The 21204-nt window shown below is 46.9% G+C and overlaps 1 protein-coding gene across 2 annotated transcripts in view; it reads left to right on the forward strand.

Moving 5' to 3' along the window:
- Window positions 1-308: 308 nt before the first annotated feature.
- GCGR (glucagon receptor) overlaps window positions 309-21204 on the forward strand; it is a 43107-nt gene continuing 22211 nt past the window's right edge. The window contains exon 1 of one of the 2 annotated variants that reach the window (XM_028715830.2): window positions 309-839. In XM_028715830.2, the coding sequence (XP_028571663.2) occupies window positions 324-839 (516 nt within the window). In that variant the 5' untranslated portion in view covers window positions 309-323. Of the gene's footprint in view, window positions 840-10924; window positions 11145-21204 lie in introns of those variants that run through there. The other variant, XM_077924125.1, reaches the window with a different exon arrangement.

Here is a 21204-nt window from a genome sequence, read left to right on the forward strand (position 1 = left end):
TTAGGTAGGGAAGCAGACTTCCAGACCTCACCATAAGCCCATCTGATTTATCCAGGGGTTTCCCAAGCTTGAGTCTCCAACTGTTTCTGGACTACAATTCCCACCATCCCTAACCTCGGACCTGCTAGCTAGGGATGATGGAAGTTGTAGTCCAAAAACAGCTGGAGAGACCCAAGTTTGGGAAACAACGGCGTTCATTAGTGAGAGGAAGGCCTTGAGCTTGATGACCTCCTGGGCCTTTGCCCCCTTTCCCCGATGCCACTCAAAGAGTACACGTGTCCCAGGAACAGGAGGGCGCCCCCTGACGCGAGGCCCTGGGAAGAATGAGGCGGCCTGAGCCTCGGCTGCCGATCTGCCCCGAAGTTGGGGTGGGCGGGGTGGGGGGGGGAGAGGAAGGAGGAGGTGGTCTGCGCAGCCCTCCCCGACACCTCCAAGTCTCGCTTTCCTTTGCGCGTCAGCAGCAGCAACGGCGAGTGAAAACTTGCGACTCCGGCAGGAGGGAAGGTCCCTTTGTGGAGAGCTGCTTCCCTGACGCGGGGAGAACGCGGCGCCCCTCCGACTGCCCGCCCGCCCGCCCGCACCTGCTGCTCCGCGAAGAGGCTCGGCCGCTGTCTCCTCCTCCCCTCCCTCCGGGCCCCCACCCCCCAGCTCGCCGGTCCCTCCCCCCGAAGCCGGTCACTGAGGCTGCATTGAGCCGCGGCTCTGGCAAAAGTTTTGAGCGGAGCGCCAGCACTCAGGAGCCGGCGCAGAGCGACCCCTTGGCGGGGAACTTCCTCGACCCTTTGCCCGGCTGCGATGCACCCGACGGGGAGCGCCGAGAACTGAAGCCACACAGGCAGGTAGGTCTGGGCCGGCGGCTGAGGGAAGGAGGGCTGCCGTCTTCGCGGGTTTTTCCTTTTCCTTTGGTCACGTCGAGGGGCGCGAGCGCGTGGCGGGGAGATCCTTCAGCCGGTTCCAGGGGCACCGAAGGCGCTTTTCTGGGCTCGCTGAGGGCGGCGGTGTGGAAGGGGTCCCCCCCCCCCTTCATCTCCCCGTCAGCCTCGGGCATAGCTGTCAACTTTTCCCTTTTCTTTCTATTCGGAACAAGGGAATTTCCCTTAAAAAGGGGGAAACGTTGACAGCTATGGTCTCGGGTTCCCCGCGGTGAACGGGATGGAGCTGAGCACATGCAACAGCCAGCCTCGTCCCTGCCTTGCGTCCCGGGGAGGCGAGGCGACAACGGCCTCGGTCCGGGGCGTCCACACGGCAGCCGAATATAGCGGGACAGCTTTGTCGAGGGTTAAAGGAAGGGACCTCTGGAGAGCTCCGTTGTTTAGAACGTGGTGCTGGTTAACAGCAAGGTCTCAGGTTCAGTCCCCATATGGGACAGCTATACATTCCTGCACTGGAGGGTGGGGGATTGGACTAGATGATCCTTGGTGTCCCTTCCAACTCTACAGTTCTTTGATTCTGCAACTGTTAAAAGGGGAGCAGCGTCCTTTCCCGAGAGGTCAGGGACCCGCTTGGACGCCAAGTATATAGTCAACTTTGGCACAATTTCTAGCGAGCCTGTTAGAATATGCCACGCACCACCCAGTTTGCCTTGATGGCCTGGTAGTCTGTGGTAAGGTTGCCATATTTCATAAAGTGAAAAAACAGGACACCCCGAAAGACATCAATTCTGCCTTTGTAATGTCCTGGGAAATCCGGACGTATAGCAGCCCTTGTCTCTGGACACACAGGGTAATCCTTGACCAGATAACCATACACACACATGTGTCAGTCAAGGACCTCCTTAGCTACTTCTTAAGAGCAATACAATTTTTCTCCCTTCCCAAGAGCAAACAGTATTGGGTATGATTTTCAACTCCCCTTTGATCAACAACGGCTGCAGCAAAACCAGATGACCCCAAATTACTCTGCCAAATGAAGAATGCCTGAAGGTAACCAGGAGTGGTTTCCAGGTGGAAGGGCTGTGAGCTCAGTTCATTCTGGTACTCAAAATTAATTCCCTAGACCTGAATTATTTAATGCTACACTGACTCCACTTGGTGGATCTTCTGGGTTCCCGTTAAACCACCACCACCACCAAGCACATCCTGCAAGCCTGAGGTCTGACCAGCCCTGAATTAGATAGTGCCTTGTTCTCTAGTCCACAGTTCATGGGCATAGCCAAGGGGGGGGCAGCTGTCCCCCATGATCAATAAAAATATTTAACTAACTAAGGTTCTCCCCCCCCCCCAACAAAAATCCTGGCTATGCCCATGCCACAGTTTTTTGGTGCCCTTTGCTTTGAAAACCCAAACAGGAGAATTGCATCAGTTGCACAGGGAACCTCTGGATTTTGGGAAGAGAAAGTGTGGGGCAGTAGTAGTTAGAGAACACTGCATGGATGAGGGGGAATGAAAGGAGGCACAAAGGGGTTCACAAGTCACATTAAGCCAAGGCATGGAAGGGGCCACTGAGAAAGGGGGCACGTATACCCACCATGGAGTTGTGCCTATAGCTAGGGGGGGGGGTGTGCGTGCGTGTGTACCATAGCTGTCAACTTTTTTCTTGCAAGGAATCCTATTCGGAATAAGGGAATTTCCCTTAAAAAAATGGAAAAGTTGACAGCTATGGTGTGCACACACATATATATATACACAGTACATACAGTTCCTCTTCTGCCCTGCTTCTCCTCCTCCTCCATGCTAGTATCACATCACAGGGCTATGTTCTTGTCTCCTGCCCACAGCCTCCTGCAGACACCCAGCCACACAATCAGTCACGTAACACCTAGCAGAACTTGAACCTAATTAATACTAATGGCAATCTGCTATGTGTGCAGGAGAAAAGGTGGCAGAGGGGAGAGTGTGTGCGCCTGTTGAATGGACAAACACATGCCCCATGTGAACTATAACCCAAAGGTGAAAAAAACAACTCCGGAGACGACAGCCAATTGGTTAAAAAAATTCTTTTTACTTTATGTATGACTGGGATAGCTCAGAGGAGACTCTTATGCTCTGGGTGGTGGGTTCGACCCACATGTTGGGCAAAAAGATACCTGCATGGAAATTCTGTTTCTTCCTTAGAATCATAGAGTTTGAAGGGACCACAAGGGTCATCTAGTCTAGTCCATGACCCTTTTGGTCCCTTTGAACTCTATGATTCTAAGGAAGAAACAGAATTGGAACGGCCACTTTTACAATATATAAGGACCCAAGGCACAGGATTGTTTGTTTTAATGTGTTACGCACTGTATTGCAAAATCACAAAACATCCATATGAAAATCTCTGGTTAATGTGACACACTGCTAAACAACAAACAGATCTGGAAGCCCAGCAGGTTCAATGAATACTGAACTTAAGCTTGGTTATACCCATCTCTGCAAAAGTGGGGTGAACATTGGAGCACAAGGCGTAAGGGAGAGTAATACTGTATACTGGTCCAGTTACCCATTTAGGCAAATCTGTCCTAAACGCTTGGTATGTGCGGTATAATCCTACATTGGCAACTTGGGGAAGTTAGGAAGGATAAGTAGAAGGATTTTCCCCTACAGATGTTGTTGTTGTTCAAACAGGAGGTGTTAAAAATGGTATCTAGTGTATAAATGAACTTCTAAAGATTTATATTTAGGAATGGACTGGTTCAGAGTCCACCCTACCCTGCTTGGGATTACTGTTAACGTTATTGCTGTAAACACACGATCTCATGCAAAACTCACTAAATTGCCTATACCAAAAGTAGTGTGTGGCACGCACCAAGGCAGGATAATTGCAGAACACCAGATATAAAAATCCCAAGCAAGCCTGACTTTTGCCTTTCTCTTGCTATGATGGACAGTGTTGGGTTAATTGCCTTGCTTTGGGTACATTGCTGGTGAGGACAGAATTGCAGCCTGTGGGGATCTGGCTCTTCCAGTGTCACTAGTGAGGCAGGTAAGGTACCCCTGCCCGTACGGGCCAGTCTTGACAGACTCTAGGGTTGTGCGCCCATCTCACTCTAGAGGCCGGGGGCCAGCGCTGTCCGGAGACACTTCCGGGTCACGTGGCCAGCGTGACATCACTGCTCTGGCGAGCCACAGCCGCACACGGAAACGCTGTTTACCTTCCCGCTAGTAAGCGGTCCCTATTTATCTACTTGCACCCGGGGGTGCTTTCGAACTGCTAGGTTGGCAGGCGCTGGGACCGAGCAACGGGAGCGCACCCCGCCGCGGGGATTCGAACCGCCTGATCGGCAAGCCCTAGGCGCTGAGGCTTTTACCCACAGCGCCACCCGCGTCCCAGTGAGGCAGGATAGGAACCAAAAAGAGACTTGTAGCAGCAATCATGGCAGCCTCTTAGTGTGTGCACGAGGAGTAGAAATCACTTCCTATTGGCTTTCAGGGTTAGTTCTGACCTCTGATCCTTATGCACAAGCCCAGAACAGCAGTGGAGTTTAGGTAACAGCCCCGCTTCTTGCTAGATTCAGTTTCCCTTGTTTGAGTGTGACGACATGTACAGCAAATTCTTGGAAAAGCTGCATGGGAGCAGACAGTCTCCCTTTAATTAACCTCTTGGTTCTATATCATGGAATGGAGCATTGATATGACCTTTCTTAAAATGCCTTGCAGGAATCTCCCCTCCTTGCTGCATGATACAGTGGTACCTCGGGTTAAGAACTTAATTTATTCTGGAGGTCCGTTCTTAACCTGAAACTGTTCTTAACCTGAAGCACCACTTTAGCTAATGGGGCCTCCGCTGTCGCTGTGCTGCTGCCACGCGATTTCTGTTCTCATCCTGAAGCAAAGTTCTTAACCCGAGGTACTATTTCTGGGTTAGCGGAGTCTGTAACCTGAAGTACCTGTTACCCGAGGTACCACTGTATAGTCCTCAGCTCCAACCCCATCCCAGTATGGTCCCATCAGGTGGAACTGACAGCACATTTTGTGACTATTTCTGCTTCTATCCACAGAGGTGGATTTAAGGGAGTGTGACTGGTTCAGTTGCACTGGGCGCAGAGCCTTGGGGACACTGCAGGGGGCGCTGCAACTATGATGTAGAATAGAATGTGAGAGGAGGGGGTGCCGCTGAAATTTGAGACCCCCAAATCTATCCACCTACACCCTTCCAAAATGCAGTAGCAGAAGCAAATTACCAGTAGCAAATTCTTGTAACGTGATCTTGATTTATGCACTTAAAAGCAATCCAGCTCTTAATGAGAAACCTGCAATTCTCCAAGGATCACTTGTGTAAATTATGCAGAGATGCAAACATTTCAACATGATGTGAACCCAGAAATATGTTAGTTTAAAAAAAAAAAATGATATCGTGTGCCAGTTTTTAGGGAATTTTAAATATTTGGTGGCAGAAACACATGACACAGAGAACAGTGTGTACAAAGGTCTTGAAGGGCAATTATGGGATGGGACAGGAGATATACAGAGCACAGACTTCTTTGCCTCTGGCCGCCGAAAACCCCACTTACAACCTCTACGTTTTCACAAAGTACTGTCTGCACATTTTCACACACACACCCCCAATAATGCTGATGACTAGAAACTTCGGTGTTGCTTTTTTAAAGTAAAACTGAAATAATTGGAAATAGAAAGATGTCTTGACATCCCAGATTCCATTGCAATTGCAGTTATGAAGATTTTCAAATGCACATGCCCTTCCCAGACTCATTCACCTAATACTGCCTTTCACTCAGTGTGTTAAGACATCCCCATTATCTATCCCCTCCCAACAGTCCTGACCTATTGGATTGTTGAGACCCAATGTGACAATCTCCCATACTCTTTGTCCACTTCACCTTTAGCACATATTTTTCTTGCCCTGTGTATCAAATCCTCTGCTGCTTGGGGCCCAGAATAGATGTTTTTCACTGTTTGGCTGTGAACACAGTGAAGAGTCTATTCTCCTTGTGCCACAAAATGCCCTGGATGTAATTGGAGGACAGTGCATCATGATACCACCCATTCATTTGTCTGATATAATTCAGCTCATTATGTAGCATGGATGATATGAAAATCCTAATTTCTGATGCCCCATCTGGCATAAGTCTCAATATAGATTCTGGGAAACATATCTCGTTAGATATGTTTGTTAAGCTTGTTAGAGTGTTTCAGCTTTGTGCTTGGTTGGCGGCTGGTGCTTAATTTGTAAAATGATGGCCAGAGTTCAGCCCTATCTGGAAGCCAGGCCCTCTAACCAGGAAAACTTATTTTGTAGCCACCAATGAAAAGGGGTGGACTGGCTAGACTTGTTGAGTTTGTGCATGCTCAAGAGGCATGGACTCTTCTCTTTGGATGACCAGAACAAGAAAAAAAGAAAGAAAGAAGCAACCCCAACCCCTACTAGTGCAGTATTTGGGAGACTCCGTACACACAGCCCTGCCAGTTTGAGTGAGTTGATTGCATCTTGGGCTGGATTTGGCTGTGTGATTGCTTCACTGAATGCTCAAATCAAGACTGGGGGAAAAGTCCCCTGGTGTTCTATTGCACCATCATAAATGCTTTGTAGTTGGACTGCAATACTAGAGTAAAATCTCAGCTTGCACTGAAAAATTATGACTGGAGAGTGTAGAGAACCTATTGCACCATTGTTTCACTGCTTGATGAAAAGATTGAACAGATTCACTCAATCCGCATAAGGGCACCCATCCCCAGTTGTATGATTTGGACCTCAGATTCTAGGATCCAGGACTAGCTTCTCTAGCAGAACCTATGGCTTGGCAAAAACAGGTTCCAACTCAAATTAAGTAGCAAATCTGGTTCTTCTGTTGTGTCTAGCTGTGGATGTCACCTGCCTATTTGGGGATGTTATATACTTCTTGATATGGTCCACTGTAAGTCAGGTGGATGTGTTTTTACATGCTTTCAGGAGGCAACAATTTCTGGAAAACATTCCGGCAGGGCTTTGCGTTACGTTGCCAGTACAAATGGATTGAAATCTGCCTTCATTCATTTTCTATTCTGTATTTTCCCCAAAGAGCACAAGGAGGGGTCTACATAATTCTACCCTCCCAGGTTATCCTCAAAACAACCCTTTGAGATAAGTTAGCTTCAGCTTGTGTGACTGGCTCACCTGGCTGAGGGAGTGGGGATTGGAACCTGGATCTCTATCTCTTCCTTTCCTAGTCCAACCCTCTAACCACTACACCACACACTTGCCTATCAGATTCTGAATGGAAAAATGTCTTCTGGGGTTGAGCCTGCAAGAGACGCAGTATGTAGTCTTTTGCACACCCTGTAGTTCTGCCTGCACATGTGCCTCTCGGCATCAGTGCTTGCCCGCTAAGTGGCAGACAGGTAGGCCTTCTCGAGTGCCGTTCCTTGCATCACAAGGGCCACGGTGGTGGGTGAGTGAGTGCTGAGCTATGACCACTTGTTTCTGTGGGGATATTTGCAGTGATGGGAGGCCCTGAGCAGGGTCCTTTAGGTTCAGTCGCAGCCTCTCCACTGTGCCCTTTGTGCCTCTGCTCCGAGTTGGGCTGTGTCAACAGAGTGATTGCAAAGTATCCTGTTTGAACAAGTCTTACTCACTACGAGACCTTGCAAGTTGGGAAGTTGCCTGGTGCGGTGCATCAGAATAACAACTGCTCCAATCTTGCCCCCTTCAGTTGGGGGTGTGTCTCATCACCATCCTCCAAGCAGAGGGCAGCCAGGGATGGGCCAAGTTGCATGCTGGGAGGGTGAAGAGGATTCTTTGCCGCCTTTTCTGTGTCTTGCAGGCTCATGGTTTGGGTGTTTGCTTAGAAAAGGATTCAACAGTCACCTAACAGGTACTCAATTGGTCTGTGCATGAGCAGACACAGATGTATCTATTTCAGAGGCACTGTGTCCAGATGTGCAGCAGCAAGCCCCCTTGCTACAAGCCTCTTACCTTGGCAAAGCAGCAGCAAAGCTTCCCATTGAGCCAGTGAGTTATCGATTCCATGTAGAGTTAGCAAAGAGAAAACGGGCTGGAGATTAAATATTCGGCCTCAAACAATGTGACAATGAGCCCAGGAAGCTACCAGAATAAGAAGAACCACACATACATCCTTCTGCAGTTCATGTAGCAGGAGCAAATGCTCTCTGCAGGATACCTGGGCTGTAAAGCCTTTGGCCATGTCCTCCTTAAAAGGCTCTCCAGCAGCTGTGCTGGCCATTCACCATACTTAACAGGCTGCCAGTGGGAAGGCACAGTTGGCTCTTCAGAAGCCTGTGCCAGCTCTTCAGCCTGAGTTGATGGAATTTGAAAGAGATTACCTGCAACAGAGTACCAAGCCCTTCGTCAACCCCACCTTGCACAGGGCTTCACAAGTCCTGGCAGTCAGGTGATGAGCAGGATTTGTGAAACCCAGTTTACAGCACTGCATCAGGGCTTGCAAAGTGCAAGCCTGTGCCTTTGCCCACGTGGCTTGATTTCAAACCACACAGGCAAAAAACCTAGGTTACTCAGTGTCATTATGGCATCAGGTGGCTGACAGAGGAGCAGCTCCACCTACCTGTCAAACTTGGCCTGTAGAGAATAAGGCTCTGGCCTGCTGACCATATCCAGTTCCCCACCCTTGCCTTATTGCAATATATGTGAGACTAGAAGGGCGTTGATTTTGGCATTACAGGAAGTGGTAAATTGTGGCGGTAGCGACACATTTTTGCTTTGCCCTCTGTGTGGTTCACAGGTGTTGTTCTTGCACTGTGGGATGAAGTCAGAGATTCTGTGCTGTGGCATGTCCTCTCATAGATTAAGGATGGCTAATCTTGGACCCTTCAGGTGTTGCTAAACTACAATTCCCCCCACCCCCGACCATGGGCCATGCTTGCTGGGGTTGATGGGAGTTTCTCCCTTTGTAGTATAAACTGCTGACCATCTCCCATTAGTCACTTTCCTTTACAGCACACAGTCTGTGTCCCTATGTGGGATAAAGTGACCAATGGGGCAGGAGTCAGCACTCAGGCAGGCTTTGCCTCCTCCATTTCAATCATGGGTGGGAAACTCCAGCTCCCATCAGCCCCAGTTGGCATGGACAGTGTTCAGGGGATGATGGGATTTGTAGTCCAGCAGCAGTTAGCCAAATAGGGAATGTCACCTGCATTTGCTATCTTGCCAACCTATCCTTTGATCACTTTCATTTTATCCCTTTCTCTCCAGTTGGCTGCTGTTGTTTTCTTACCTCCCAAGGCCAGGAAGAGTCTCATCACATTTTACAGTACAAGGTGCTGTGTGGGGATTATCATTAATACCGATAATATCATTAATACTCTTTTCATTCCTCTGCCTCATAGTAGGGGTTCTGGATACTCATGGAGATGAGCTGTTGAAATCAAGGGCTCACCTATTCCTAAAGAGTCATTTTACGTTATAGTACCATTTTTTACATTAGAGTGTAAACACTTATAAAGTTGTCTGAAGTTTTCTTTGGCCTATTTTTATATTAAAACAGAAACAAACAAACCCCTGCACCCTCACATCTGAGTAATGTAGAAATGTCATCCTCTATAGCTGTTTCACAGCTAAATACAAGAAAAGTGCTGTGGAAATTGAATTACCCCGGCCGTTTGTGACATCAGAGTTGTCCCAGCTAATCAGATACTTCTCATCATCATCACTATGATTTAGTCCGTTATTTCTTTCTGCAGCCGAGGCTGATGATGGTGGGGACAGCAGAGGGTAATGAAGATCAAAATTAAGATGCAGAAGCCATGAGGCCTTTGGTCTGTGGGTGTGCACACTCATAGGACCAAAATAGCGGGATAATGGCAGAGGCGCAAGTGGGTGATGGATCTAATGACTTTCCCCCTAAGACTGGTTGAAGCCACCTGATCCCTAGTGGGAAATGGGGTGTTAGTGGCAGAGCCAGCCTTAGGTTGTTGGCATCGCATCAGTTCCTGCCTCAGACATCCCCTCCCCTGCCAAGCACTGAAGCCCCTGCTGCGTTGGATTGTAGCTTCAAGGTTTGTGCCATTAACGCACTAGGGGCTAATCCTTTTGTGTTTTAACAAGAGAGCAGCTTCCCCCTTCCTCCTCTCCCCACAGCCTCTCTCTTGAGCAATCAAAGAGGTGGGGGGTGAAAGCGTATGTGTGTGTGAGCAAGCGAGCGAGCAAGTGAGTGGGGGGGGGCAGGATCAGAGCAGCTCTGATGCTTGTTTGCTGAGAGAAGAGTCTGGAAGAGAGAATGTACTGCATTACATTCCCAGCATGAGTGATGCTGCAGCGCATCTATCTTTCACCAGGCATAGGAGTTTTTTCTTTTCCCAGGCACAATTACATTTTTATTTTTTTTACAGAAGCACTATTTCTTCTTCTTCTTCTTCTTCTTCTTCTTCCTCTTCCTCTTCCTCTTCCTCTTCTTCCTCCTCCTCCTCCTCCTCCTCCTCCTCTTCTTCTTCTTCTTCTTCCAATCCCACCCACCTCTTGGAATTCAAGAACCACTTATGCAGTCCTACTGCAAAAGCCTGAAGCATATGCACAGTTTGCAGCATATAGATGAAAATATAAAATTATCAGAAACGGTGGTGTCTTTCCCATAGGTTTGCCTAAGAACTGGCATTGTTCTGAAAGGAAGGACTAATGGTGTCTTCCTAGGTGCACTTATGTACAAGCAAGCACTATCGAACTTCAGAGTAAACAATCATAGGATTGGGCTGTACTTGTGCTTTAAACTAGCGTACAATGAAATCCTGAGTCACAGAGCTATGATGCTCTTCTGAATAAGGAAAACAAATAAGCTTAACACAACATGCACCTAATAGTTCTGTCAATGGGATTATAGCATCCAACATGTAGGAAATATACCCACACTCAAACCGTGTCTGCTTTGCACATTGTTTGAAGAACTACGAGTGTTTTCAGATGGAAGCTTACTGTTGCAAACTGATCATTCAGATATTGCAAACGGGTTACTGGGAGCAGGTTGCTGTTTTTAAAACTTGTCAGGTTTTTTCATTGAAAGGGTAAGTGTGGAGAAAAGGTGTGATTTTGATATCAACAATGTTCTCCAGATGCCGGGAAAAACCCCGAACATGTGTGCATGAGGAGCACCAATCCTACCAAGATAAAATCCACCTGGAAGCAGCCTCTGCTACCCAGAGGTGACCAAAGAACAACAACATTAATGGAATTCAGTTGACAAATTTAAATGACTCACCTGGACCAGGTGGCATTGACTGAATAATTATTAAAGAACTCAAAATGTGAAGTTGTTCATCTTCAAGGTAATTCTAAACCAAAATGACCCTCATACCACAGGGTTAATAGCTAGTGGAACGCTAATTTCTAAAAAGGATCTTTTAGGGTACAGTCTCAGGAAATTACGTTTCTATCAGCCTAGCTATCTGACCCCGGCAAATTGGTGGAAGCAGCATTATTAAAGCTAGAACTATTAAACCTGTAGCCTTGGAAGAAACAGCATTAAATCAAGCTTTAAGCATTTTTTGGTCAGGGTTGGGAAGTCAAGAAAGATATAGACTGGTGTGAATTGGTTGATATTATGGAGGTTTTTAAAGCTTTTGACTATTAAAAGGTTCTTAAACAGCAAAACATGGTAATATTAAAAGTAAAAGCAAAATGATGCCCACTGGAACAAAAATATAATAAAAATCCTAAATTCCCCAGCTGATGGTGAATTGGCTGTAACTCCTCAGGAAAAAGATATGGAGTTCACAGTAGGGAATTCATTGAAAATGTCAGCCCAGTGTGCTGTGGCAGTAAACAGAATGTACAGCATTATGAATTATTATTAGGAAAGGGACAAAGAATAAAGCTGCAAATTTATTTAGGGCATGTTCAATTTTGATCTCTGCATCTTAAAGGGATGGCCACAGTACTAGGAAAGGTACAGAAAAAAGGCGATTAAAACTATCATTTCCCTTAAATAGAAAGTGTAAAAAGATTAATGCATTTGGGTTTAGAAAAAAGGTGTCAAAAGTAAGAGGTGAAATTCTGCGTATAGAGACAGTGAATGGGGAGGCATTCTCTTCCTCATAATACTATAACTCAGAATTCATCCAATGAATGTTGGGTGGCAGTAGAATCAGGACAGACAAATTAAGTAAGGCATGATTAAAGATGGAATTAACATTGAACAAGAGACCTGCAACACAATATTGCAGTGTATCCTCTCTCAAAGCATGCACAGTCTTCATTTGGTTGTTTTCTGTGGGAAGGTGCCCTCTTAGTTGTTGTTTTTAAAACGTGCTTCTGCAAAGCATGTCGATCCCCTGAGGATCCTGATACCTCCTTTTTGTTTCTCAGTATCTCTATTCTAGCTGTAATCCTGGCAGCACCCACCCGCTTAATTCACTATTAGAAGGAGCCATAAAGAATGCATAGCTGGCACTGAAAATAGCAGTCCTTGGTCTCATTATTATCTGCACTAATGTATAATAATCCAAAATGTACGGCATTACTTTATCATGCTCCACTTCTCACCCCACACCTTGCAAGTGGCAGCCAATTGAGTGGGAGGAGCAGTGAAACTGATGAGTGTGGTTTTATCGCACATTACACAGCCCCTGTATTATGGAAATTATAAGGGAGAATGGAGACGATGCAGGGCTGCTACAATATCCTCCACATCCTCCCAACCTTAGTTATGGATTTTATTTAAGCTTTTGTTTTTCAAGCCAGTTTATATATTCATGGAGAATGGGTCTATCCAGAACCACCCTTTCCTGGGACCTTAAGGTGAAGAGCAGGTAAATAACAACAATGGGGGGGGGCCACCTTCACCATTCTGCCTGTGAGCTTTTGTGGAGCACTTTGAGATAAAGAGTACAGTCATACCTCATGTTACGTCCGCTTCATGTTACGTTCTTTCAGGTTACGTCCCACAGCGACCCGGAAGTACCGGAAAGGGTTACTTCCAGGTTTCGCCACTCACGCATGCGCAGAAGTGCAAAATGATGTCAAGCGCATGTGCAGAAGCGACGAATCGCAACCCACGTGTGCGCAGACGCGCCTCTGCAGGTTGCATTCTTTTCATGTTGCGAACAGGCCTCCGGAACGGATCCCGTTCGCAACCAGAGGCACCACTGTACCAGATGAGATGGCCCACTGGTCTATCGAAGCAAAGCAATGCTTAAGATTCTTAGCAGGATTCAGACAGAACATTCCAGACTCCCTCCAGTCCCTTCCCCAAGGCCATTTCCCCCTGTACTCTGGACCAGTTGTTCTGTTTGCTGCAGGGAGGTGCCTCTGGGAAGATGGGGCACTGCATTTTGAAGACTTCCTGCCCTGTGTTTTCAAAGGGATGTTTATACTGCTGTCCCTTCCAAGTTAATAAGCCCAGTGCACATTGTACACAGGCAATAGCAGGACCAGAGAAAGAAAAGGTGTCCTTGTTACCTGGATTTCCTCCAGGACAGCTGGGCTAGGGTTTTATTTACTGAACTGCCAGAAAGCCAAAGGCCAAGAAAGACCAGCCCTGCAGGATGGGGCCAAGTGCATCTCTGATACCCATATCCAAGCAAACAAGGGAATGTCGCTACCCAGGTAGAGTCTCCAGGAGAGGGATGCTTCCCATGCGTATTTCCTGCCACTGTATCAGTGGAAGTGCCATGGCTTCCAAGTCATAGAGGAATCTCTGCCGCAACAACATATGCATTAAGCAGACATCCATTCCTGGGCCCTTTTCTTCAAATTGTGAATAGTGCCAGCCAGGGACGGGAGTAGACAGTTGTCTTGGAGCAGCTGAGATTGAAGGTGATAAGGATTTTATTTTATTTACTCCTCAATAAATTGAGTAATGCTACATTACTTCAATAAATTTCTGTTATGCCCTTTGTCATAAACAACCTCTGAGTGGTTTACACAAATAAATGCATTTATTTGTTGTTATCGCATATATATCCCACCTTTCCTCCAAGGAACTCAAGGCGGTAAGCATGATTCTCACATCCTCAGAACAACCATTGGGGTAGGTTAGGCTTGGGGATGATGACTGTCCCAAGTTCACTCAGTGGCTTCATGGCTAAGTGAGGTTTTGAAGCCTGGATTCCCAAGTCCTGCTCCGACACTCTAACTGGTACACTGGCTCAAAATCTATAAACAAGTATAAACAATCACATATTAAAACCAGTACAGTGGTACCTCAGGTTACAGACGCTTCAGGTTATAGACTCCGCTAACCTGGAAGTAGTACCTCGGGTTCAGAACTTTGCTTCAGGATGAGAACAGACATCCAGCATCAGCAATGCAGTGGCAGTGGGAGGCCCCATTAGCTAAAGTGTTACCTCAGGTTAAGAACAGTTTCAGGTTAAGAACGGACCTCCAGAACAAATTAAGTTCTTAACCTAAGGTACCACCGTATTAGAATCCAAATCAAGCCAACATCAGAAAAGCTGGGAGACAGATCCTTCATTGCTGCCATAGCACCCAGCAGGTTGTGTAGAATACAAGTTGTGGGGAATAGGGTCACTGGTGTGGGGAGCAGGAACCTATTACTTCAGCAGATCTCAATCATTCCCTCATGCAGTGAACATACTGCTGTCTTTTTGGGTTCAGCCCAGCTCTTTCTGAGGTTCACGCTCTATACACCATCAGCTTCTTTCCAATAAATGGGTCTTCTAGCCTTCCTCTTCTAGCTTCCACACTTTTGACTGTCCAGATTTATTTGGCTGATGCAATGGATGCTATGGCCTATATAATCTCCTTAGGGCAGGGCTTCAAATTAGGAGTCCTGATGCCCTACAGTTAGGGATGGGGAAGAAATTCAATTCAGTTTGCATTTAAAAGCAAATCACCCTGAGTCACACTTTCAGAAACAACGTGAAAACCAAAAGACAGCCAGCATCCATCCAAATTTGCACTTCTCTGAATTTTGCAAAGAAGTTCTCCAACCAAGTAATGTTCACAAAAATGCATGCAGTAGGGCAAAGCGTGCATAAAAATGCATATATTAGTGAACATAAGGTACAAAAGTGCATTGTATTGGAGAACACAGCTATTAGGCAAAATCACATACAAAAATATGTATAATAGGAGAAATGCTGATGAACTTTCATTAGGACTTCTTTTAAAAAAATGCAGGCCAATGTGGAAATGTGGAGAAGTGAATTTAAGATTGGAAAAAATGAGAACGTGAGAGGAAAGAATGGGCAGATTCCCGCTGACTACATTTGCCAAATAAATTCTTCAGGGTCTCCAATCTGATCCTATATTAGCAGCTGATGAACAGTGCGTTTGTGAGATGAGAAGAGAGGGGTATCTTCATCATTTGTGGAGGACAAAGCAATAATAGGAAGAATGAAGAGCTCAGCTGAAATCTTAGGGGGCTCAGGGATCCTGCAGTGGCCTGGCCTACCGGGCTGAAGGTGTATTCAGGGCCACTCCATCCATTTTCCAAAGCCTGAGAGCTGTACACAGAGTACTCCTTACATGGGATTCTGTGAAAAGTTAGCTTATAGTGTTGTCTAAAATTCAGGCAAAGGGACGCGGCTGGCGCTGTGGGTAAAACCTCAGTGCCTAGGACTGAGCACCCCTAAGTGCAAGTAGATAAATAGGTACCGCTTTATAGCGGGAAGGTAAACGGCGTTTCCGTGTGCTGCGCTGGTGCTGGCTCGCCAGAGCAGCTTTGTCACGCTGGCCACATGACCCAGAAGTGTCTCCGGACAGCGCTGGCCCCCGGCCTCTTAAGTGAGATGGGCGCACAACCCTAGAGTCGGACACGACTGGCCCATACGGGCAGGGGTACCTTTACCTTTACCTTAAAATTCAGGCAAGGACTTCCCCCACCCTATGGCAAATTTTTCTAGGCAATGTTTTCCCCCTTGTCCTCTGAAATGGTAACAAGGAACAGTCAGATGGGATGGGCTTGTGCTTAAAAGGCAGAAAGGAAAATTTATCTGGGAGAGGATTAACAGATAGGTTCTGTTTTCACAGTTAGGGTCTAACTCGTCATCAGGTGTAGGTAATTTTCTCCCAGTTCGTATTGGCTGACGAACCTGAGGCCCGGTGGTATGTGCACAGTGACTTGCCTGACCTATCAAGGTTATTTGTTGTTGTCCTACGCACACACCCTGGCCCCTTATCTTGCGACACATTGGTAGTATGTTTGATGGAGATGAATAAGTTGTTGCTTACAGTCACAAAGGCCCAAGGTTATTTTGCAGAGGTTTTTAGCTTAGGGTCATGATTCAGTACTTGTGCCTCTGGTCTATTTACACAAGAAGGGAATCCCAGGGTGCTTGAGCCACGCCCCATTGTGCACAATTGCACACTATTGTTGCCAATGAGAGGGAATTGTTTTTTTAAAAATGGGAAAGGATGGAGAAGTGCAAGAGGGGCGATGGCCCAGCAGGACACAGGTAGGATGATGTGGACGAACTGTTATCATTTGTCCTCTTCCACAAGCCTTAGGATTGCAACCTTGGAGATTTATACAGGAACTCAGCAGTAAGTTATGGGACATGCACTGATTGTGGACATTTTGCAGGCATGAACAATGCTGAAAGCAGATTGCATATAACTGCCCCATTGTGAACACAAATCATAATGAATGCACAATAGAAGACATCTGAAGGGTCTCTAATACATCTGCTCTTCTGTCCACAGATGGCTGGGTATCATCATTAGTTCAGTTCTGTAGATCACGTATGAGAGTTAGCCTCAAACTTTTTATGAACGTGAAGAGTGAACTGGGGAGTGGGGCACACCAGGACATTGGAGTAGGTTTGCTAGATCACAACCTGGAGATCCATAGGACAGACCTCTGGAATGTGATCTGGCAAGCCTGGATAGGAGTTAAGGTAAAGGTAAAGGTACCCCTGCCCGAAGGCCAGTCGTTTCCGACTCTAGGGTTGTGCGCCCATCTCACTTAAGAGGCCAGGGGCCAGCGCTGTCTGGAGACACTTCCGAGTCACGTGGCCAGCGTGATGAAGCTTCTCTGGCGAGCCGGCACCAGCGCAGCACACGGAAACACCGTTTACCTTCCCGCTAGAAAGCGGTACCTATTTATCTACTTGCACTTTAGGGGTGCTTTCGAACTGCTAGGTGGGCAGGGGCTGGGACCGCAGATGGGAGCTCAGCCCGCCACGGGGATTTGAACCACCGACCATGTGATCGGCAAGCCCTAGGCGCTGAGGATTTACCCACAGCGCCACCCGCGTCCCTATAGGATAGGAGTTACTAAGTCATAAAAGAACAACACAGACAACACTATAGAAATACAATGGATTATTATGGACTACCATGAGCCTGAGCAACAGCCTCCCCATTTATCACCCTTGCCACCCAAAACATGATGGATTAGCCTACCTTGGGCAAATTAAGTTTTTGCCAATGTTGGCTGAGTTGTCAAAGTTAGGCAGTGGGCAAAAAACAACAACCACCATCTCTCTCTGAAAGCAGATTCTGAAAACAATCCTGCTGTAGTGATGTATCCTTACACTCATCAGTCATCTTCTTCAGCAACTAAATGTCAAGCACTTGCTTCACCTCTACCTCCTGTCTGATATGTCAGAACCCAGAGAACTCCCTCTGGTGCCAGGCATGTAGGTCAAAACTGTCTCCAGATGGCTCTGCAAAGCCAGCTTGGGGCTAATGGTAGGAAGCCAGCTGGGTCAGGGATATCAAATCTAGTACTGGAGGAATAGGTGGCCTAAGAGGCCTAAGAGGAAGGGGGGAAAGACAGAGATACCTGTTGGCTTAATGCTTGCGATCAGATTTCTTTTGTAATTATGGGTATTGTTTGGGGGCAATCCAAGAGGCCCAGGTCTTTTGCACCAGTTCTGGATCTCCTTTCCCTTCTTCCCTCCTCTTCTTTTTAAACTTTAAAACAATATTTTGTGCAAATTTTATGCATTGGCTCGTGCCCCCGAGTCCTTTAAGTACTTTGCAGTACAGTGGTACCTCGGGTTACATACGCTTCAGGTTACATACGCTTCAGGTTACAGACTCCGCTAACCCAGAAATAGTGCTTCAAGTTAAGAACTTTGCTTCAGGATGAGAACAGAAATCGCGCGGTGGCGGCGCAGCGGCAGCAGGAGGCCCCATTAGCTAAAGTGGTGCTTCAGGTTAAGAACAGTTTCAGGTTAAGAACGGACCTCAGGAACGAATTAAGTACTTAACCCGAGGTACCACTGTACAATACTCCTGTTGGTAATGCTCTCCATCTTCCTTTGGCAATGGACAGTGTGAGCATGCCCTGTTGTTGCATATGTTGCAATGCATCCTGGGACTCTCCCAACAATAACTGATGTTACCCCTAAGCTATTTATTTCTGTAAAGCCCGTAACATATTCTCTATACAGCTATCCTCCTGCTCCTTGACTTACCTCACAGACCATTTCATCTAACCCACATTAAATCAGGATAGCTATTTTGTTGTTGCCACCATTGAGTTATTTCTCTAGAACTGGAGTCTGTTTCTTTGTGAGGCAGATGACCAGTGTTAGAGCTCCATGTATAGTGTTGCAACATTCCAGGCTAGAAGTGACCAAGACTTGTGTAACAGTGGGCAGATCTGCCAGTTAGGGCAGCCCCCAAATTTCCTGGAGCCGTTTTCACAAGGAAACCACCAAGAGCGGCCTAGAGATCTTAAAAAACAAATTTTCATCTCCAGACAGGGGTGTATCTGAATTTCTCAAGTAGCAGCAGATTCAGCATAAATATATACTCAACCTTCCCATTCTGGAAGGAGAACTGATGCAGTCTCTCTCCTTTACTGGCAACAACACAAGCTAAGATTGAGGATGACACTGCGTTTTCATTCAGAATACTCTTGTTATTGGCACCGAAAGTTCTTCTGCAATACAAAAGCCTCACTGCGTTTCTGCAATTTATCACAGCTGCAGCAATTTCTGAAAGCAAAAAAAGGCTCCCACCCCCGAATAAAGTTTAATAATAATTATCTAAGGAAATTTAAGACGAAGGGTAAGGGGGAATAACAGCAGATAATTGACTAATTTGCTGAGGCAAAGAAACAGAAAATGAGATTGAAATTGACTGGTAGAAAGCTTCTCTATTAAATGTTGTATAACATTTCACAGGTGACTACGTTATGATAATTAAACCTTACAAGGTGCTAATCTCTTAAACTGGTGCATTTAATGTGGATAAGAGTGCTCATCTAGCTTAGTTCAGTTTGCTGGGAATATTAGCTCTCACCCAGAGTTTCTAGCTCTCATGACTAATGCATTATTTTCTTTGTATTTCTGTCTGATCTTAACCTATGAGCAGATTACAATGTATTGTTTTATTCTGACAACAAACCCGTGAGACAGATCAAGTTTAGGTACAATGACAGCCCCATTCCCACCCACTAAGTTTTATAATATAACAGGAAATGTACACGCTGCAGGTAGGCTCCTTTTTCCCATTTCTTGGTTATATTTTATTAAATTTTCAAAAAAAAACACATATACATTCCAATACATAATATTTTTTCTTTTGTTTTGTCGACTTCCCACCCCATTTCCCTTGGTGTTTTTTATTACTCCCCTTTGCTGTACCCTAGCTTCTCCCTCTTATATCATAACAATAATACAATAATCTCTAATTCCTTCTGTTGCTCATAGTTCAAATCCTGATCATGATTTCATCATACTATAATATTTCTTTAAATAGTGCAAAACAGGTTTCTGTTCTTCCACAAAGCAGATTCTCTGATTCTAGCTGTTAACTTTGCCAGCCCTTTATTTATGCATTATTTATTTATCCATTCTTCTTTGGTGGGAACTTCTTCCCTTTTTGTGCTTCATTGCAGGTAGACCTCCTGTGGCCAGAGCATGGAGGCAACCTCTGCCTCTGTATCTTGCAGCTTGCTCCGTTCCCATGAGCGATACGTCCTTACTACAACTGTGGCTCCAGCCAGGCGCTTTCTCACTGGGGTCTCCAGGGAGCAAGGTCGTTAGCCTGCAATACTAATTAGAGTACGTTAGCCAAGCACAGAAAAGAGAGGCCACTCTGGCAGGGAAAACATCATTCAGAGTCACAGCTGGGTCGAGCAGGGAGACAAATGGATCCCCCCTTCCCTCTCTCTTTCCCTATGGGGCAGAGCCAAAGGAGTGTGTCTGGGGCTGGAGGACAACAAAGGAGGTCCTGGGCAGTCCTGCAGCTTCCCTGAAGCATAAGGAGGTGGCTGACGACGACAGAGCTGGCCGGAGACCAGAAAACCCCTCTCTGACACAGCTGGGGTTGGGGGCAGGAAGAGGCTCCTCTGAGCCAGGAGGGTGATCTGTCCAGCTGGGCTAAGGGGTGGCAGGGAGGAGTCATTAGGACAAACGGGAGCTGTTTGTACAGAGGAGGGATCTAGGCCAGAGGTCTCTGCACTCAGCCTTTTGGAAATCTGCAGCTTTTGTGGTGCGTGAATGAGCCAGGCATTCCAGTGCCTTCGCAGCAGGGGCTTCTCAGGCAAGGGAGGGACACTTGGTTATTTATTTAGGTAAAGGTAAAGGGACCCCTGACCATTAGGTCCTGTCGTGACCGACTCTGGGGTTGCGGCGCTCATCTCGCTTTTTGGCCGAGGGAGCTGGCATACAGCTTCCGGGTCATGTGGCCAGCATAACTAAGCCACTTCTGGTGAACTAGAGCAGCGCACAGAAACGCCGTTTATCTTCCCGCCGGAGCGGTACCTATTTATCTACTTGCACTTTGACATACTTTTGAACTGCTAAGTTGGCAGGAGCAGGGACTGAGCAACGGGATCTCACCCAGTCGCGGGGATTCGAACCGCCGACCTTCTGATCGGCAAGTCCTAGGCTCTGTGGTTAAACCCACAGCGCTACCCGCGTCCCGTTTATTTACTTAGAGCAATATTAAAACACTAAAATAAGGAGAAATGTCCGCCTTCACCTTTGGGGAGAAGAAGAGTAGGACTGGTTCCTCACCCCCGCCATCCCACTGTCTTTTGGAAGTGATTCCTATGTGAACTACAGCCACTTCAGAGGGCTTGGGCTCCCTGGGACAGTGAGCCGTGGGTCAACAACCAGGGGTACTCGCAATCCAGTTGAAGAGTCTCTTCCTGTCAACTTTGAGGCCAGGAGCCTGGGCACAGTCTGAGAGAGGCAGCACAAGGGGGCTTGTTCCAGTGGTGGGGAAGGGGTGGCTCAGCAACACGCAGGTGGGGAACTCTCTTATAAATCCTGGCTCCACAGGGTGGCATTGGGGTGGGGTGGGGATTGCCAGGTAGAGAAGTTTTCCAGTAGGGATCATCACCAGGCAAGGGACCTGGGCCAATGTGATCTGGAATTGCAAGAGCTGTCCACATTCCCAGCAAAAGCTTTTGCACACTGCTGCCACCAAGGCAAGGTTCATCATGACAGACGCATCTGCCTG

This window comes from Podarcis muralis, chromosome 2 (genome assembly GCF_964188315.1).
Source record: "Podarcis muralis chromosome 2, rPodMur119.hap1.1, whole genome shotgun sequence".
NCBI lineage: Eukaryota > Metazoa > Chordata > Lepidosauria > Squamata > Lacertidae > Podarcis > Podarcis muralis.